The 21,070-nt window shown below is 44.1% G+C and overlaps 1 protein-coding gene across 1 annotated transcript in view; it reads right to left on the bottom strand.

Annotated features, from left to right (window-relative positions):
• Window positions 1–2,915: 2,915 nt before the first annotated feature.
• LOC122006731 overlaps window positions 2,916–21,070 on the bottom strand; it is a 28,612-nt gene continuing 10,457 nt past the window's right edge. Inside the window, exons 2-5 of the mRNA XM_042562337.1 lie at window positions 5,096–5,491; window positions 4,561–4,946; window positions 3,872–4,010; window positions 2,916–3,441 (exon numbers count right to left, since the gene is read on the bottom strand). Of these exons, the coding sequence (XP_042418271.1) occupies window positions 2,965–3,441; window positions 3,872–4,010; window positions 4,561–4,946; window positions 5,096–5,491 (1,398 nt within the window). The 3' untranslated portion in view covers window positions 2,916–2,964. The remainder of the gene's footprint in view (window positions 3,442–3,871; window positions 4,011–4,560; window positions 4,947–5,095; window positions 5,492–21,070) is intronic.

Genomic DNA, 21,070 nt, shown 5'->3' with positions numbered 1-21,070 from the left:
CAGTCTTCTCCTTGAATAAAAAATTTCTAATGGCTATATGCCTTTAAAATGATAGACAATCACAATTGCAACTCCACCTAATGGTAAACATTTTAATTCTTAATTCTTTTTCATCGAAGTATGTCCGTTATATATATATATATATATATATATATATATATATACATAGAGCTTATGCTACGGTGCTTCTCTTGCGGTTCCGTGCGATGAAGGCGTCGTGGCGATTCCACGTCACCCGCGTGAGAGGTAAGTTGCGTAAAAGGTGAGAGAAAAAAAAATCGCGCAACCCTCATTCCTCTCCTCTTCCTCTCCCAAGCCCTAGCAGAAGCGCCGCTCAACCATTCACACATTGCCTCTCTCGCCCCGAGCCCCTCTCCTCTCGCTCTCCACGAGCCCTAATGGAAGTGCTGCTCAACCCTTCGCACATCGCCTCTCTTGCCGCTAGCTCTCACTCGCCTGCCGCGGGCTCTCCCTTCGCACATCGCCTTTCTCGTCGCGAGCTCTCCCTCACCAGTTGAGAGCTCTCCTTTCACACATCGCCTCTCTCCCCTGCGTCGAGCCCTCTCCTGCTGCGACCTCTCCCTTGCCACCTGCGAGCTCTCCCTTCGTACATCGCCTCTCTCGCCGTAAGCATAAACACTCTGTCGTGATTAGCCACTGATCTCTATTCTCGCCTATGCGAGCTCTCCCTACGCTGCGATCAACCCTCAACACCAAACATCACAGCTGGCAGTCTCTTGCCCGAAATTTTTTTTAGGGTTTTCGCCGGTAAAAGCTCCCTTTTTCTATTTAATGTTGATTTTTGAACTGTTCCCAACAAATAATGAAGTCGTTAATGATGTGAATGGATATTCTGACCAATGCCGCATATTTACTCCTATACTTCATCGCATTTCTCAGCAAATGAAGTCATTAATGATGTGAATGGGTATTCTGACCAATGTAGTGTCTTTGATTGAGAATGGGAAACCGGAGCTTTACTTATAGCTGATATAAGGACCTTTACCTTCTAATGCCTAAGTAAAATCCCAAGCAACCATGCATTGTCCTAATTAATAATTAGCCACCATGATCTAAGAAATTTGAGTAGTTATAGCCTACCTGAGTAATTCTAACATGGTGCATATTTACTACATTATACTGGAATTTATTAACTTTCAGATGTTTGAACATAGCCTTATGCACTACTTTAGTATTTCTTTCATAAGAATTTGTTTCTGTATATTAAAATCATTTCTGTTTTATTCTGTTATTATACTTTAGATAACTGTTAGAGTTTAGTGTCTTTGTCAAGTTAATTGGAACAAATTTTATTTATTTTTCTATTGTTAAATATAATACGAGGGCGCCCAGAAATGGAAGAAAATAGAGTTGATGATCAAGAATTCATTCCCCAAGTTACAGATGATCGAAAGCTAAAAATTGGAATGGAATTGCAAGTCTTCTACAATAATGCCAACTGTATATCTTAGTTTGAAAAATCAATTTAGGAGTCTTGTGTTGTAACTCTTATTTGCATTTTGGTTTTGGTTTTATTGCAAGGATGATAACCTTTGTAAAGTAATTCGATAAAAAGATAAAAAGAAATGAGCGACTCTTCCTCTAGTCGCTCCTGTTAACATAGTGAATGACCAATTAGTTTGCCCATATTGCTTTCTCTCTCTTTATCTTTAAAATTGTCTTCTTCTCTGATCCATTGCAGTATGTTTGCCGACTCTTGTAGGAGGCTGAGAATTATGAAGGGTTCAAATGCAATTGGAATCGGTAAAGGTAGTCAAGATTTCTTTGAAGAATATCCTGATTTATTATTTGTATGCTAATGTGTTTAATGGTGTTTGTAAATGTGTTGCAGCTCCAAAGGCCATGGAGAAGTCCAGGACCAAGAACTAAGAGCAAGATGTTGTTGAATCCCTGAAAGAAGAAGAAGAAGAAGAAGAGAAATCAAAGCCAGAATTTGTAATGTTCTTCTAGTTTCTATCTTGACTATGAATGAAATAGTTGTAATATACTACTAGTCTGTTCATCGTATTCCTAATGTTATTGATCCATTAGAGTTCACTTTTGAATGGAAATAGTGGTTTTACACTTGAGGACCAAAGTTCGAAATCCAGTACAAGGGGATGTATATATAGATCATGGTTGCAACACTCGTCTGAATGTCCAGTATCTCACCTTCTCTTTGTGAGCAAATCCTAGTTCATATGCATGCTTGATTTCTTAGCATCACTCACACCTTTGCGAACCTTCCACGTACTCGAGGCTGGTTCTCCGCAAGAACCTTCCTACAAGCGTACTGGGAAGCACCAAAATATATATATTACAACGTTTTCAGTTGTAGCTTACAAGAGAATGAACTCGATCTATCCATTGTTCTTTGAACATAAACGTGGTAAATGTGTGTTATCTTTCTGACTCGAGTCAATCTCATAAAGTGATGATTGAATTTCCTTCAAGAAGGCTTTACAACACCCGCCGGAAGTTAGTTAGCAGTGGACATTTTGAAGGCAGCTGAAGACAGATAATTTGTCTTCAATTTTTTTAAAAAAAATATTTACGGTGCTATTTCTTGTAATTTTGAACTCAATTTTGGTTGTCCGTTAAGGCCTAAATCCCATATTTATTTGTACAAGCAAATAATTGTACAACAAATGGTAGTATCAACATATAATTATTCCATTAGTTAATTATTGTTCTAAATTTCCAAATATTAGCAAAGGTTTATAAAGAAGATTTATCTTTCATCTATCCATTATTATTATTATTATTATTTATTTATTTATTTAGTTATGTGAAACATTGTGTACATTTATCATTTCAAACGTTACAAAATTTTATTATGAAGTTTGACATCGTGCATAAATGCTATTAGAACCTATGCAGATTCATCATTTTGGAACAAGCCATCAACAACATTATTAAGCCATCAACAACATTATTGCTTGGTTTAGGTTCAGCAATGGATCATCATTCTGTTCTATGTACAAGGATATCAGTTAATAATTTACAGAGAATAAATGAAAAGGTAAAAATAGAGGGGAATACAATTAAAACACTTGAGAATAAATTAGATGGATCTGTGAAACCTAGCTCATTAGAAGCTGGGTGGAATACAATACAAAGGTGTTCCACTTGACTTGTCTGCAAGCTGGACGGAATGCGAACAGAATCTTCGAAATCATATGCGTAATGTTGAAATTCAGCAAACAAAAATGAATCTAAGTTTTTATTGAAGGAATGTCTTATAACCACTGCATCAACCAACCCTTGTCTTTGCAGTAGAACCCAATGGCCAATGATGGATCGATCGCACGATTTATGCCTCAAGTGAGCTACTTGAGAGGGAAAAGGTACGTGTTCAAAAATGCAAGTGGATGAAACAAAATACCTGCAGTGGTATGAAGAGCAATCAGCTTCCTGGTCATCCATCTTGATATCAACAGCCTAGTTTAACAGCAGTTATTTAGTGTCTTTGACAAGATAGATCGAACACAAGCAACTTTCCGATTTCAAGAAAGAGAACAAGATATCATATTTCTGTTCAAGATGACAAAAATTTGAAAAAAAAGTATATGTTTTTAAGCTATCAAGGAACCATAGTGGCTTAATTAGCGACTTGTATGTTTCTAAGAATCATATTTCTGAGTTAATGAAGAGACTGTAAGTAAGAAGTGTAAGAAATCATTTCTTCCATTCAACATCTTGTATACAATGACACATGACAGATTCCTCAGAACAGTATGAAAGCAAATTAGTAGGGCAATTGGTTTTTAGTAAACATGATAATTGCTCATGAACTGAGAACGATTGAAAAGAAAAGAAAATATGCATTGATAAATTTTATACCGAAAATATGCATTGATAAATTTTATACCGACTGAACTTCATGAGGGTCCAAGTAGAGTGCCTTCTCATCTTGCACACCAACAGTATAGGTTGAGGCACCAGGTTTACCACCTAAGATGCCGAGGCATTGTGGAAATGCAAACGTTTCCCACAGCAAAGGAATATACCTGCAAAAATATGGCACATACTAAGAGCAGCTGGGAAGATACTCAAGGAGATAAACACCCCAAATATCAAACAAAAAACAATTATAGAAGATTTGAAAAACAAATGCAAACATGATCTAAGAAAGTAACACTGCCACCGTGCCGCCTAGAAGCCAGACTAAAACCATGATAAATGGATCTTAACTGTATTTGAAGTAAGACTAAGTATACGCAAAACTGACCCAAGCTACATTCACCATCCAGGTGCCCTGATTTGCAAAGGGAAAATATATGATTCCTCAGAAGTCACTCGTCATATTTGAAGTCCAGATATGGCGCATATAATATCATGGACGCAAAGAGTCCATAGCCATATAGTTAGACTAATATTTTGAATAAAGGAGCATAACCAAAAACTATACATAATATCATTAATATCTAGAACATATGAAAATGTTTTATTGTATCATTAATTTTTTTTTTCTGGACAAGTTCAAATCTTCACAGTGGGAAAAGATAAATCAAAAGTATCACCCTTGATACACTAGAGAAATGCTATATTCAAATTTACCTGGGGTTGATTTTTTCTAAACCAAGAACCAAAGGCACCAGAAGTAGTATAGGTGCCCAATCTTGTTGCCCTTTGTTAAAATCATGACAAAGTCTAGCAGCAACCTCAATGCAAACAACTGGAGCTCCACCTTGTTCCCCATCTTTATCACCTGAAACAATATATAGAACCATGGGAAACCTTTGTTTGCGTTTTTCATGATCATATTCTTCTTTGCTAGTGTTGATAATCATTTCCCATGTTCGACACATAGCATAAGGAGCCAACCAGGACCCAGCAACCAAACCATAAGCCTTCCCAGCTTCAAGAAGATTGTGTATTGAAAAAGCGCACGAGCTAGAATCACCAAAAAGATGTAGAATTTCAAGATACCAAAGATCGTATGGCTGCAAATCAACATTAAATCATTATAAACGTTCAGCCAGAAAATTTTGAAGTTTCCTCACTAGATTGGAAAATACATTTGTTCAGGACAAAAGAATAGATTTTACAAGAGGCAACACAGATTTTACCCTAGTTCGGCGGAGAGAAATGCCCTAGTGTCGAGGAAGATCAGCTGCGAGAGAACGCGACGAGGGGTCTCGCGGCGAGAGAGGAACGCGACGAGGAGAGGAGGGCGGCTCTGCTTCGCGACGAGCTTCGGCGAGAGAGGGAGGTGCCTCTGCGTCGCGAGGAGGAGAGGAGGGCGGCTCTGTTTCGCGACAAGCTTCGACGAGAGAGGGAGGCGGCTCTGCTTCGCGACGAGGAGAGGAGGGCGCTCTGTTTCGCGACGAGCTTCGGCGAGAGAGGGAGGCGGCTCTGCTTCACGACGAGGAGAGGAGGGCGGCTCTGCTTGCGACGAGCTTCGGCGAGAGAGGAGGGGATTCGTAGAGGGAGGAGAGGCGCGACACAAGGAGAGGGAGGAAGCAGAAAAATCGCGGCGCCTCTTGTGCTAGGGTTAGCGTAGAGGAAGGAAGGAGAAACAGGCGCCACGATTTTTTTTTTTTTTTTTTGAAGGCTTTGACATGCTAGGGTTATTCTCGCGATGATGTGGAATTTGCCATGTCAGCTCTGCGCAGGTTATCTTGCCAGCTCGGATGAAGCGAATGGGCTGCGCCGCAGCAAAACCGCACAGGAGCACCGCAGCATACGATCTCTGTATATATATATATATATATATATATATATATCAAAACATGTCCGTTAATATGCAATATAATTGGATTTTAGTAAATATACTAACTTGGATGATGAATAAGAGATTATCCGGTTGCTTCAAATGAATCCCAAACGAATAGGATAGAGATGAAGTTCCAATTTCTTAGATGGGCGGAGTGGGGTGTGGTTAATTGATAAATTCTCAGATGATTCAGTTAGACTTAGAACTACACCTATTCAATTATCTTCCAACCCAACTGCCGATTCATTGTTTGTAGTTGTGATCTGCTGACATCTCTAAATTTAAGTCGTAGCAAACCAATCAAATATTTTAGAAGAATAATAATTTTAAACTCTGAAGCCTCAACTCAAACCCCTTTGGCGATGAGCCTGTATCATCACATTTGTTGAAATTTTTGCCTACAAATTTGAAATGTGTGTGAAGTTGTCCAGATCTACCTAATATATATATATATATATATATATATATATATATATATATATATATATATATATATATATATATATATATATATATATATATATATGTATCAATTAACTTGGCATGTCCAAGGTGACTGATGATTTGATGACTCAAAATGTATAGAGATCGAAGATGGATGACATAGTCATCCAAGAGACCATAGGAGGAGCATTGGAGTACAATCAAGGCAAGGAGGTAAACTACATTAGAGTACAACCAAGGCAAGGAGGTAAACTATCTGATCCTGTCTGAAAATGTGAAATTGAAAAGTTAGGAGGTGGTGGCTTCACTAACCGGAAGTGGGCTTCGCTCCTCTTTGTAAAACAAACGGTGTTAGTGCCGGGCCAGAGAAGGGGTCTCTAGCGTTGACCCTCCGACGCTCAAGTCAGTCACTGGAATGTGAAGAAAAGTGGAGCAATAGTAGTAACAGTAAAACTCAAGAATAACGCGTACCTCTGCTGGTGATGAACCTCATTTATATAGAGCTCTGGTGGGTAGCGTGTGCGCTTCTCGAGACATGGACGCGCTCTCCCATATGTCCCATGAAAGGGCCTTGTCAAGAAAGTACCTTTGATACCATACTTTAACAGGGCATGCATATCCCTAATGTGACAGTAGAAGCTTCAGCCGTATGACTAGCTTCTGGGCCCGCTGCTGGGCCGAGCGAGGTAGTCGTTCGGCCGGGACTCCTTCTCTTTGTCAGCTTCCCCCGTTCAGACTAGCTACACGGTCTTCGTCGACGTCTTGCTACTCCGTTTTGAGCATCAACTATCTTGCGTATCATCCCAAGCCAGAATGGGGGGTTAGCTTGAAACCATCACCTGCTAGTCGGGGCCTGACATCCCGACCGACCATGGCAATTGTCCTCCGTTCAGCCCTTTGACACCTGGATGTTGACCACCTTGACTTTGACCTCCACCCTGCAGTTGACCTTATGCCAGGTAGGCCTCCCTCCATCGCCACATCACTACCTAAGTGAAGATGTGAAAGATAACATCAAGAGCGAGCTAAGGGCTCGGTGCAATTCAAGGAATTTGAAAGGCAATATCAAACAATATGAGATTCATTTTGTTGCTAAAGGATTCACTGAAGGAGAATATTGACTATAAGGAGATTTTCTCTTCTATTTTAATGAAAGACACTTCTAGAGTAATTATGGTACTCATAGCTCATTATGATTTAGAATTTCACCAAATGAATGTAAAGACTATATTTTCAATGAAGAAATAGATGAGACTATATACATAATGCAATCGGAGAACATTGAGTCTAAAAACTATGAGTACCTAATATGTAGATTAAATAACTCTATTTATGGTTTAAAGCAAAAATCCTATCGGTGATACTGGGAATTTGATTAGGTGATTACTTCATTTAGTTTCAAGAAGAATTTCGTTGATCAATGTATAAATCTCAAGTTCAGTGGGAGCAAATTCATTATAATTGTTCTATATATGAATGATATTTTATTGGCAAACAATAGCTTTGTTTCATGAAACCAAGCTATTTTTATTTGGTTATTTTGAAATAAAGAATCTTAGTGATGCATCTTTTGTATTGAGCATACAGATTTATCATAATTGTTCAAGTAGTATATTTGAACTATCAAAAAAGACCTATATTGAAAATATGTTCAATAGGTATTGATCCGGCGATAAGAACAGGGGACCCTCGTTGTAAGAGGTCAACGCCACGTGGAAGTCAAAGAGCCGGGCGGCCCATCGGAGAAGGTCGGACCAGCTAGGCCGACCGGAGAAAGGGGGCTGACCGACCGGGCGGCCGACCGGTGCTTAGCCGATGGCACAAGGCACCCCTATGGAAGTCGAGGTTCCGACGCTCATTGAACAAGATCGTGGGCCGAGCGGACGGCACGCTCGGCCAAAGGCATGAAACATACTGCTAACGGTCACTACAAAACACATTACCAAAAACTTTCCAAGTGAACCATCAGATGTGGCCGGTCGGATGGAAGTCGGACGTGGGCCGGTCGGGTTCCCGGCAGGAGTTCGGAGAAACAGACAAAGGACATCTTCTGACAACTGACATGCTTCGTGATATGGTTATACTCCAAATCACGCGACAGGGGGTTCCGCTGTCCCATCGAGGACATGCTTGGATGGGTCAGGTAAGCTCATTGACAAGCCCTTACTGGGGTATGGGCCACGGACACGTGTACACCTCGGTGTGTGTGCACTTGCTTCTCCGCTGCCCTATATAAAGGCCTCCATCCTTCACCGGAGGTACGCATTCTGATTTTTCGAGAGCCAATTGGCACTGCTTGCTTGTCTGACTTGAGCGTCGGAGGGTCGTCGCCGGGAACCCCTTCCCGGCCCGACTTCTGTGCAGGTTCGCCGGAGCTTCGAGCCACCAGTCGAAGATCCACGTCAGCAGTCGGAAAGCGCCCCGTGCCCAGCGTCCGCTGATTCAGCATTCGGACAGGATCAAATTGGCGCCGTATGTGGGAACGCTCCTGCATCCGAACGGAAACAATGGACGAGGTTGGACGACAACACACGGTGACGCTTTCGACGGAGGAACTCGACGCTCTGATCGAGATAAGGGCCGCCACGCTTGTGGAGCAAAAACAGAAAGCAACAGCCGAGCGGCCGGAGAAGCAAGCAACGTCAGCAGTTGGAAAGCGCCCCGTGCCCAGCGTCCGCTGATTCAGCAAGATCAAATCCGAATGCTGAATCAGCGGACGCTGGGCACGGGGCGCTTTCCGACTGCTGACGTGGATCTTCGACTGGTGGCTCGAAGCTCCGGCGAACCTGCACAGAAGTCGGGCCGGGAAGGGGTTCCCGGCGACGACCCTCCGACGCTCAAGTCAGGCAAGTGATCCGGCGATAAGAACAGGGGACCCTCGTTATAAGGGGTCAATGCCACGTGGAAGTCAAAGAGCCGGGCGACCCATCGGAGAAGGTCGGACCAGCTAGGCTGACCGGAGAAAGGGGGCTGACCGACCGGGCGGCCGACCGGTGCTTAGCCGATGGCACAAGGCACCCCTATGGAAGTCGAGGTTCCGACGCTCATTGAACAAGATCGTGGGCCGAGCGGACGACACGCTCGGCCGAAGGCATGAAACATACTGCTAACGGTTGCCACAAAACACATTACCAAAAACTTTCCAAGTGAACCATCAGATGTGGCCGGTCGGATGGAAGTCAGACGTGGGTCGGTCGGGTTCCCGGCAGGAGTTCGGAGAAACAGACAAAGGACATCTTCTGACAACTGACATGCTTCGTGATATGGTTATACTCCAAATCACGCGACAGGGGGTTTCGCTGTCCCATCGAGGACATGCTGGGACTGTAGCAGTATGGGTCAGGTAAGCTCATTGACAAGCCCTTACTGGGGTATGGGCCACGGACACGTGTACACCTCGGTGTGTGTGCACTTGCTTCTCCGCTGCCCTATTTAAAGGCCTTCATCCTTCACCGGAGGTACGCATTCTGATTTTTCGAGAGCCACTTGCCACTGCTTGCTTGCCTGACTTGAACGTCGGAGGGTCGTCGCCGGGAACCCCTTCCCGGCCCGACTTCTGTGCAGGTTCGCCGGAGCTTCGAGCCACCAGTCGAAGATCCACGTCAGCAGTCGGAAAGCGCCCCGTGCCCAGCGTCCGCTGATTCAGCATTCGGACAGGATCAGGTATAATATACAAACTTGTGCACTTAGTGATACACTTGGTGTAAAAGGTAACAAATATAGTTGGTAGCAATGCCCACAATTTGAACTTGAAATAAAAGAGATGAAGAAATTCCCTTGTGCTTCAACGGTAAGGAGTCTTCTGTATACTCAAATGTATGCATCCGGATATAGAGTATATAATAGGAATGTTGGACAAATAGTTAAGTAACCCAAGACTAGATTATGAGAAAGCTGTAAAAAGGGTCATGTGATATTAATAAAGAACAAAGACTTTCATGTTCACGTATCAAAGATCTAGTCATTTGGAAGTGATTGGATATTTAGACTTCAACTTTGCTAGATGATTGGAGAGTAGCAATTCCACTTCAAGCTATGTCTTTATGATACTTGAAGGAGCTATATCATGGAAGAGTATGAAAGAGTTACTCATAGCTACTTTCACCATGAAGCAAAATTCATAGCATGCTATGGTCATCCAATCAAGGGATATGACTTAGAATTTTATTATAGGATTGTAGATTGTTGATGGTATTAAGAGACAATTGAGAATCAATTATGATAATAAAGTTGTTGAGTTATATTCCAAGAACAACCACAGCTTATCGAAGTCTAAATATATCGACATCAAGTTTTTGGTAGTGAAAGAAAGAATTCAGAATGATTAACTATCAATTGAGCATATTAATACAGATTTTATGATAGTAGATCTACTCACAAAGGGCTTGCAGCCAAAAGTGTGGCATAAGCATGTGGATAGTATGGGGTTCTTCTTTTGAACGAAGTACCCATTTAGTGGGAGTCAATATTGGTATTTTATGCTTCAAATTGATTGACACATGTATATTTTGGTTTATTGTACATAAGTTCAAAGATTTATGTGTATATTTTGTTTTATTGGTGCAATCAATCTCTAGTCAAAATTGACCAAACTTAAGTTGAGTTTTGATATCTGAGCAATATAAATTGATGACTGATCAAAATTCTCTAGGTAGAGATTCTTGGTCAAGGGTGACCAAGGTTGGTTTGATCTTTGAGCGAGACAAGTGAAAGGGGAGATTGTTAGAGAGGGTGATTGTTGATGCAATCAACCTCCATGGTTGAGAGAGAAGTCCAAGTGGATCATGGTTGACTGAACACTTAGCAGTCAAAAGTTCAACAAGAAGTTGACAAGTGGAGAAGTCCAAGTGGATTATGGTTGATTGGACTCTCGGCGATTGGATCTCCAATACGGACTTGGTAAGGACAAGTTCGAGTGGATTTTAGAGGATCAGACACTTAACACAAGATGAGTGAAGTCCAAGTGTATCATGGAGGATCAGACACTTGGCATGTAGTGGAAGTTCTAATATGTTATAGAGGATCGGTGTCACGCCCCAGAGGAGTCCCTGTCCGAGAAACTTTCAACAGCATCTCCCCTGTACGGTGGACAATCTGAAACTTTTCTACATCTCACAAATACCTCAGCCACAGGCGGCTGGAATAATAACAACAAAATAAAACATCACCACGCAGTTATATATAATCTATTCAGTCTCTGGCTGTCACAACCACGCAGTTAAGATAATTAAACAGTAAAATACTACTCTGACTCGAAATCCACCCTACTCCACTACACTCGTAAAGCTCAAATCCGACGAACTCACCTATTCTGCCATCCAAGCAGGCATGTAGTAGAATAAAAACCAAATCCAAATCCATCGATATAATAAAATTTATACCATATCCATAAGTAAATAAATCCAGAACATAACAAGTTCAAACAGTCTAGAACAGAAAAGGGAACCAAACGAAAAACCAATCACATCCTCGAGGTCTGCAGGGACCAGCAACTGGAACTCTCTCCTGACAGCATCAACCTGAAAATATCAACAATGGAGGCGGGGTGAGTCCAACACTCAGCAGGTACAATTGATATGCAAAGTAAAGAAACAACACCTAGCACTAATCATGCGTACAGTCTCCTGATAAGAAAGATAAAAATGCATCTGAAGTAAACAGGAGAATGCTGTACTAACCAGGTCCTGAGTATAAGGTCAAACAGTCCGAGTGGTATAGGAATCCTGTATGCATGTCAAATATAGGTATCCAAACAATATGCAGCATATAAATGCAGCAAGCACAAACACAAGCAATAAATGCATCATGCATATGATGCCAATGATGCGTCCTGGTCACCCCTGACGCCAGTCGATCATCTCACACACAATAGTGAGGCCGAGTGGGTAGGGTTGTGACAATCTCTGTCGTCACTACTCCTGATGAGTGACCGAGTGGACGGGATGCTGTCGGAGTACACCTATCCTCCTACCCCAAATCATAAATGGGGGAGCGCAATGCTCTCAACCGGTGTACACGATGACGTGGAGGAATCCCTGCCGGATAACACGTTGTGTCACACTACCCATGAGCGGACCAACGGTGCCTAACAGAATCCCTGCTGCAACACACTCTGCCTGAATCGACCACTAACCCATGAGTGGTGGTGTGTGCAGATCCATGTAACTGGCGATGTGCTCAACAATAATGGAGCGGACTATCGCACAGCATGCAATCATGCAAATGATGCATGGCAATAACCATATAAACATCCTGACCTAATCCATATATATAGAAAAGTGCACCCTAGGTCAACGAATCATATCAAATCAAAGGTACACAGAAGGTATAAAAACCTAGGTCCTGAACATGGTGAAGCATGGTATATCACTACCCCCTATAAGCATGTATAAACAGGTAAAATATACATGAGATGCAAAACAATCAATCAATCAAGCACGTACCAAGATTTGGGTAGTGATTAACCGAAACAGATAAGAAACACAATTGATGCAATATGTTAATTTCATTACTAAGCATATCAAAGACAAAAAGTCAAAAGTACCCGCCTCCAATAGGAAATGTCAAATCTGGTCCGAACACGACGTCGAGATACTCGTCTCGCGTCAAGGTCCTGTGATACCAACAGAGATATATTTTATTTAGCTAAAATTCCAATGAATTGCTAAATAAAATTCCCAACACAACTTAGGACAAAACCCTAAGTCATAATCATTAACCTACCTAATTAAACACATATAATTTAGTTACTCAACCTGTATCAAATAACTAAATCAAACTCTTAATTCAATTAGGAAAAACCCTAATTATCGATTAACCTTAATTAATCATCAATTAACTTGTCCACATCAAAACCTAAATTCATAAACATTAAACAAGAACCTTACCTTTCATGCTCTCTAGGTTCTGTCTGTATCGCCAACACCTGTAATTATTCCAGCCAACATAAGGATTCTAGTGAAGTTAAAATGATCACACAAGAGATCGAATCCACACTTACCCCTAAGTGTCTACTGACGACTCAACAACCCAAAATTTCCGGTAGCCAGAACCAATAAACAGCAACACTCAGCTAATGCTCACGGCAACCGGTGCTAGGGCTGAGGCTTAGTCGACAAGGGCAGAAATCACTAAGCAGTGGCGTCGGCACTGAACAGAGGTGCGGAGGGTCGTGAGCACAGGGAGAAGAGGAAGTCGGGTGTCGGCCTGACCTAGAGCGGAGGAATTCGCGGCGGTGCAGGCTGTGGCTAGGGCACGAACATCAGAAGGGAACTCGGACTGCCGGCGGTGGAAGGAATTCGGCTAGGGCAAAGTGGCGGCGGCTGTGGCCCAAATCTAGGGCAGAGGGCGTCAGGAAGGAGTTTGCTAGGGCACCGGGGTGTGAGGCAGTGCTCCGTGCGTCGCCGGCGGTAGTGCTCCGTGCGTCGACGACGGCTAGGGCACCAAGGAGATCACTCGGCTACGGAGAGGGAGAAAGGAAGTGCCGACTTCCCTTAGTCCGGGCCTTATGCACGCGAGGGAGAGGAGGAAGGAACCGCCAAAGGGTGGTTAGGGCGTGGGAGCGGCGTCGGGCGCTCGGGGAGAGGGAAAAGAATCGGCGAGGAAGAAATAAGAGAAAATAAAGAAAAATAAAAGAGAATAAAAGAAAAGGAAATGTAAATATAAACATTTCCTTGCTTAAACGGGGTAACCTAAACAGGCTTTTCCGGAACCCCATTTTATCCCCGTAAACTCGTCCTTACGAACTCCGAAAAATTCCTGAAAAATGTCCAAAAATTTCGAAAAATTCCCTTATTCATATTCGCCTATTTTCGGTATTTTATATTCTCCCCCACTTATAAAAATTTGGTCCCCAAATTTCGTTATCTACCATCAGCAAGTACTAACAACAGATATAGAGTATAAATGCTGAACGGTAAATAAATCACATACCTCAAGTGAAAAGATGGGGATATCGAACTCTGATCGTATCCTCGAGCTCCCAAGTAGCCTCCTCGTCCGAATGATGCTGCCATCCGACTTTAACCAGCCGGATAGTCTTGTTCCGCAACTGACGCTCTTTCCGGTCGAGAATCCGTACCGAAACCTCCTCATACGTAATGTCAGGCTGAACTGGAACTGGAATATCTGCCAGCACATGTGTCGGATCAGGCACGTATCTACTCAGCATCGATACATGAAATACATCGTGCACGCCTGACAGGGACGGTGGTAGTGTCAGTCGGTAAGCTACTGCTCCGATCCTCTCCAAGATCTCGAAAGGACCAATGTACCGCGGAGCTAGCTTACCTCTGAGGCCAAATCTCTTCACCCCTTTCGTGGGTGAAACTCGTAGAAATACATGGTCGCCAACAGAGAACTCTAGTGGTCTGCGTCTCCGATCAGCATAACTCTTCTGACGATCCTGCGCCTCTGACATCCTCCGTCTGATAGTACGGACCAACTCTGCATCCTGCTGAACTCTATGAGGTCCCAACAACTGAGCCTCTCCAACCTCATCCCAAAGGACAGGTGTCCGACAAGGTCTACCATACAACACCTCAAACGGTGTCATCTGGATAGCCGAATGGAAGCTGTTGTTGTAGGCAAACTCTACCAACGACAGATGGTCCTCCCAACTGCCTCCGAAATCCATAACATATGACCTCAGCAGGTCCTCTAAAGTCTGAATGGTCCGCTCTGACTGTCCATCTATCTGTGGATGGAAAGCTGTACTGAAACGGAGCTGTGTGCCCAAGGCCTGCTGCAGACTCTGCCAGAAACGAGACGTGAACCGTGGATCTCTATCCGAAATGATACTCAAAGGAACACCATGTAGTCTGATAATCTCTCGGCAATACAGATCTGCCAATCGATCCAGGGAATCAATCTTCCGAATCGCTAAGAAATGCGCGGATTTGGTTAATCGATCTACGATTACCCAAATCGCGTCATGGCCTCGTCATGTCCTCGGCAGCCCTACCACAAAGTCCATGGTAATGTGATCCCACTTCCACTCAGGAATAGGAATCCGCTGAAGTAATCCTGCAGGTCTCTGGTGCTCAGCCTTCACCTGCTGACAAACAAGACATCTAGCTACGAAATCCGCGATGTCTTTCTTCATACCGTTCCACCAATAGGAACGTCTCAAGTCTCGATACATACGGGTCCCGCCTGGATGGATCGCAAATCGAGAACGGTGTGCCTCCTGAAGTAGCTCCTGTAAGACCGGATGAGACTGAGGTACGCATAATCTGCCTCGGAAGTATATGATACCCTCCTCGTCTCGTGTAAACTCGGTCTGCTGCCCGGAAGCTATCTGACTGCCAATGAACTGCAAATGCTGATCACCAGCCTGGGCCTCTCGGATCCTCGTCCTGATCGACGACTGAGCAACCATGGTAACAAGAATACCCTGCTCTGTCGGTCCCTGCTCCTCAAGGTCTAACTCAGAAAAACTCTGAATCAAATCCGTAACCACATTAGCTTTCCCCGGGTGGTAGCTAATGGTACAATCGTAGTCCTTCAGGAACTCCATCCATCTCCTCTGTCGGAGATTAAGCTCCTTCTGAGTGAAAATGTATTTGAGACTCTTATGATCAGTGAGAATCTCAAATGTGATACCGTATAAATGATGACGCCAAAGCTTCAGAGCAAAGATGATGGCAGCTAACTCCAAGTCATGAACTGGGTAGTTCTTCTCATGCTCCTTCAGCTGACGAGAAGCATAAGAGACTACTCTGTCGTGCTGCATCAGAACAGTGCCCAAACCCTGTAGAGACGCGTCGGTGTAAAGTACAAATCCATCCTCTCCAAAAGGTAAAACCAAACCGGAGCCGACACTAATCTCCGCTTCAGAAAGTCGATCTCGCAATCCTCGGACCATATGAACTTCACGCCTTTCCGGTAAGACGTCAGCGGCATAGCAATACGCGAGAAGCCCTCGACAAAACGTCGGTAATATCCGCCAATCCTGCGGATCTCTCGAATCGACTTTACGCTCCCAACCGGTGACCTCGATCTTCGAGGATCAATGAAATACCTCTGCTAGAAACCACGTGTCCCGAAACCCAGCGAGGATAGCGAATGCACTTGCTGAACTTCGTCAGGTGATGTCGTCAAGAATCTCCAAGATCGCATGCGAAGATGTGCATGCTCCTCCTCGGAGCGAGTAGACCAATATGTCATCAATGAAAACGATAACAAACCGATCCAGATACTCCGAAATATGCGGTTCATCAAGTCCATAAACACTGAGCATTGGTAAGCCCAAATGGCATTACCAAAAACTCATAATGACCGTATCTGGTACGGAAAGCTGTCTTCTGGATATCAAAATCTCTGACTCTCAACTGATGATATCCGGATCGCAGATCAATCTTAGAATACACTGATGTACCTCTGAGCTGATCAAACAAATCCTCGATCCGCGGTAATGGATATTTATTTTTGATGGTAACTGCATTCAGCTGCCTGTAGTCAATACACAACCTCATAGTACCATCCTTTTTCTTGACAAACAGAACTGGAGAACCCCATGGTGAAACACTAGGGCGAATAAATCCCCTGTCTAAAAGCTCCTGGAGTTGAACCTTCAGCTCATTCAACTCTTTCGGTGCCATATGATACGGAGCTTTCGATGTCGGCACGGTTCCCGGAATCAGCTCAATAGCGAACTCCACTGGCCTTCTGGGAGGCAAACCTGGCAGCTCCTCTGGAAATACATCTGGGTACTCCCGGACAACAGGAACGTCGGAGAGCCGCGAACTACTACTGTCCTCAGTACTGATCAACGATAACAGAAAACCATGACATCCGTGAGACAGCAGCTTCTGCGCCTGAATCGCCGAAATAATCGAGATACCGTCGTCTCTGATGCCAGTGAAACTCCACGAGGGTTGGTTCGGAGGTTGGAAGGTGACCACCCTCGTCTGGCAATCAACAGTAGCATGATATATTGACAGCCAATCCATGCCAAGTATGACATCAAACTCGACCATCTCCAATACTAGAAGATCTACCGTAAGTATCATGTTGCCAAAGTCTAATGGGCAACCTCTGATCTCCTGGGTGACATCTAAAGTATCACCGGATGGTAGGGAGACAGTCAATCGCCGCAACCTAATAGTAGGTAATCTACCAATCTCTCGCATAAAGGTACGGGATATAAAAGAGTGCGAACTACCAGTATCAATCAAAATATCAGCAGTAAATGCATAAATGGAAATCGTACCGCGGAAAACGGATCCGTCGGCCCGCTGAGCATCCTCTCTGGTAATCGCATGAACACGACCAGTCTCTGGCGGAGGAGGAGGTGGTAATGCTGCCACTGAGGCGCTGCTGGACTATGTGCCAGATAAGACTGAGAGGATGGTGACTGATACTGTGCAGCTGGCTGGGACTGAGTCTGATACTGCCCCTGAGTCGGATAATAAGGTCCTGGAGCAAAACTCTGGGGTGCTACAGAAGCACTGGAGTACTCCTGTCCAAGCATGCCAAATGCTGCTGCGGAGGGAGCTGCTCCCTGCTGACGCTGTGAAGATTGGGCTTTCTGCCCTCCTCGATATGCCCCTGACTGACTAGACTGTCCCCTCTGACCTGACCCTCCGGAAGCCGTGTGCTGAGCCTTCAGCTGACAATCTCGGCTCTGGTGCCTCGGCAGTTTGCAATAAAAGCAAACTGACTGTCCCAGAGAGCAAGCTGGGGTGAGGTGATCTCTGGATCCACATCTGAAACAATAAGTATCATCGGAAGGTGGTTGCCGGTTCTGCTGAGAAAACCGGGAACGTCCTGAAGAAGATTTCTGAGGCCTACGAGACGCCCCAGAAGTACCCTGACCTGACTGTCTGCGACTACTCTGAGGCTGTCCTGTCGCCTGAGTCTGCTGGACCTGCCCTGATGTCTGACCCGTATGCTTTCTTTTCCTGTCCGGATATGCTGTCTGCCGAGCTAACTCTATCATCAAAGCTCGATTCAATGCATCAGAGTAAGATGAAATCCCTAATCCGGCAAGCTGTACATGCAGATAACCATCCAATCCCTGTATAAACTGCATCATGCGAGTTCTGTCCTCCGCAACTAACTCTGGACAAAACTGAGCCAACCGGAGGAATTCAGTATTATACTCGGTCACTGAGCGATTATTCTGCCTCAGACTCATAAAATCCTGTCGGCGAGCCATCTGATAGGACAGTGGAAAGAAACGGCTCTCAAAAGCCTCTCTGAACCTGGTCCATGTGACGTTGCGCTCACCAATAATAGAACGCTGAGTAACCCACCAGGCATTAGCTTCATCCCGTAAATGGTAAGCAGCCAGCTCTGCTTTCTCCCACTCGGAGCAAGCCATATAGAAGAAAGTCTGCTCCATAGTCTCTATCCATGACAGAGCCATACTCGGATCGAGATCTCCGCGGAAAAGAGTGAAACGAGTCTTCATCGACTCAGCCAGTGCTGGAATCCTAGCTCGTGCAGCGACAATATCAGTGAGCTGTGTCGGGACGGCTGCAGGAACTGGCGGAAACACTGGAGCTGATACTACAGGTGGTACCGCGGAATAAACCGGAGGAGGAACTCCCGGTGCTGCTGTATATACCGGAGCATAAGCCGTCGGTGGTACTGCCTGGGGAACAAAAGTGGTGGCAGCTGGAGGTACGGTAGGTAATGGTACCGGATATGGTGCAGCTGCTGCTACTGTAGGCACTGGGGGCACAGGTGCCACTGGTGTCGGGTACACTGTAGGTCCAAGTGGTGGTGGTGCCAAGTATGTCGTAGGCTGCTCTGGAGCAAATGTCGGGTACGCCAATGGTACACCTGATGATACCGTAAATACGGTAGGAGTGGATACCGTCGGTGTGGCCAAAGTAGGTATCTCTACAGGAGCTATCGGGATTTGAGAGCCCGATGCTCCCGTTGCATCCTGAGTCTGTCCCTGACTGACAGGCTCACTAACAGTGGGCATCTCTGGCATATCCAGAGATCCCGTGGTCCTCGCACGTGGTCGTCCAGCACCACGTCTCGCAGCAATACGAGTAGATCGTCTCATATCTGTTAAATTAAATTACAGCTATCAATACCAATATAACAAACATAAAATAACAACATACCTATTTGCCGTCTGGAGATGTTCCGTCGCAGTCCAGTCCCCAATTTGACCTCAAAATTCCGAACGTACATATCGCCGGAAATCCAAATAAATCCGAAACGGAAATCTGAAACATAACCATATCGAAAATCCGAAAATGCCCAGTTTGACTCGCAAACCTGGCTAACCCAAATATCCAGAATACCAACAACAGGTATCCGAAAATCTCCAGAACACCAAAAGCAGGTATCATAACCCGCTCTGATACCAAATAAATTGGTATCAGATAAATCCCGAAAATCCAAAATACGAAACAAAAGATCGTAAAACTGTGCTCTGATACCACTAAATTGTCACGCCCCAGAGGAGTCCCTGTCCGAGAAAATTTCGGCAGCATCTCCCTTGTACGGTGGACAATCTGAAACTTTTCTACATCTCACAAATACCTCAGCCACAGGCGGCTGGAATAATAACAACAAAATAAAACATCACCACGCAGTTATATATAATCTATTCAGTCTCTGGCTGTCACAACCACGCAGTTAAGATAATTAAACAGTAAAATACTACTCTGACTCGAAATCCACCCTACTCCACTACACTCGTAAAGCTCAAATCCGACAAACTCACCTCTTCTGCCATCCAGGCAGGCATGTAGTAGAATAAAAACCAAATCCAAATCCATCGATATAATAAAATCTATACCATGTCCATAAGTAAATAAATCCAGAACATAACAAGTTCAAACAGTCTAGAACAGAAAAGGGAACCAAACGAAAAACCAATCACATCCTCGAGGTCTGCAGGGACCAGCAACTGGAACTCTCTCCTGACAGCATCAACCTGAAAATATCAACAATGGAGGCGGGGTGAGTCCAACACTCAGCAGGTACAATTGATATGCAAAGTAAAGAAACAACACCTATCACTAATCATGCGTACAGTCTCCTGATAAGAAAGATAAAAATGCATCTGAAGTAAACAAGAGAATGCTGTACTAACTAGGTCCTGAGTATAAGGTCAAACAGTCCGAGTGGTATAGGAATCCTGTATGCATGTCAAATATAGGTATCCAAACAATATGCAGCATATAAATGCAGCAAGCACAAACACAAGCAATAAATGCATCATGCATATGATGCCAATGATGCGTCCTGGTCACCCCTGACGCCAGTCGATCATCTCACACACAATAGTGAGGCCGAGTGGGTAGGGCTGTGACAACCGTGCACTCTGTCGTCACTACTCCTGATGAGTGACCGAGTGGACGGGATGTTGTCGGAGTACACCTATCCTCCTACCCCAAATCATAAATGGGGGAGCGCAATGCTCTCAACCGGTATACACGATGACGGGGAGGAATCCCTGCCGGATAACACATTGTGTCACACTACCCATGAGCGGACCAACGGTGCCTAACAGAGTCCCTGCTGCAACACACTCTGCCTGAATCGACCACTAACCCATGAGTGGTGGTGTGTGCAGATCCATGTAACTGGCGATGTGCTCAACAATAATGGAGCGGACTATCGCACAGCATGCAATCATGCAAATGATGCATGGCAATAACCATATAAACATCCTGACCTAATCCATATATATAGAAAAGTGCACCATAGGTCAACGAATCATATCAAATCAAAGGTACACAGAAGGTATAAAAACCTAGGTCCTGAACATGGTGAAGCATGGTATATCACTACCCCCTATAAGCATGTATAAACAGGTAAAATATACATGAGATGCAAAACAATCAATCAATCAAGCACGTACTAAGATTTGGGTAGTGATTAACCGAAACAGATAAGAAACACAATTGATGCAATATGTTAATTTCATTACTAAAC

The sequence above is a fragment of the Zingiber officinale genome, chromosome 1A (assembly GCF_018446385.1).
Source record: "Zingiber officinale cultivar Zhangliang chromosome 1A, Zo_v1.1, whole genome shotgun sequence".
NCBI classification, from domain to species: Eukaryota; Viridiplantae; Streptophyta; class Magnoliopsida; order Zingiberales; family Zingiberaceae; genus Zingiber; species Zingiber officinale.
The sequence above is the reverse complement of the archived record's forward strand: the minus strand, read 5'-3'. Positions and strand labels throughout refer to the sequence as shown.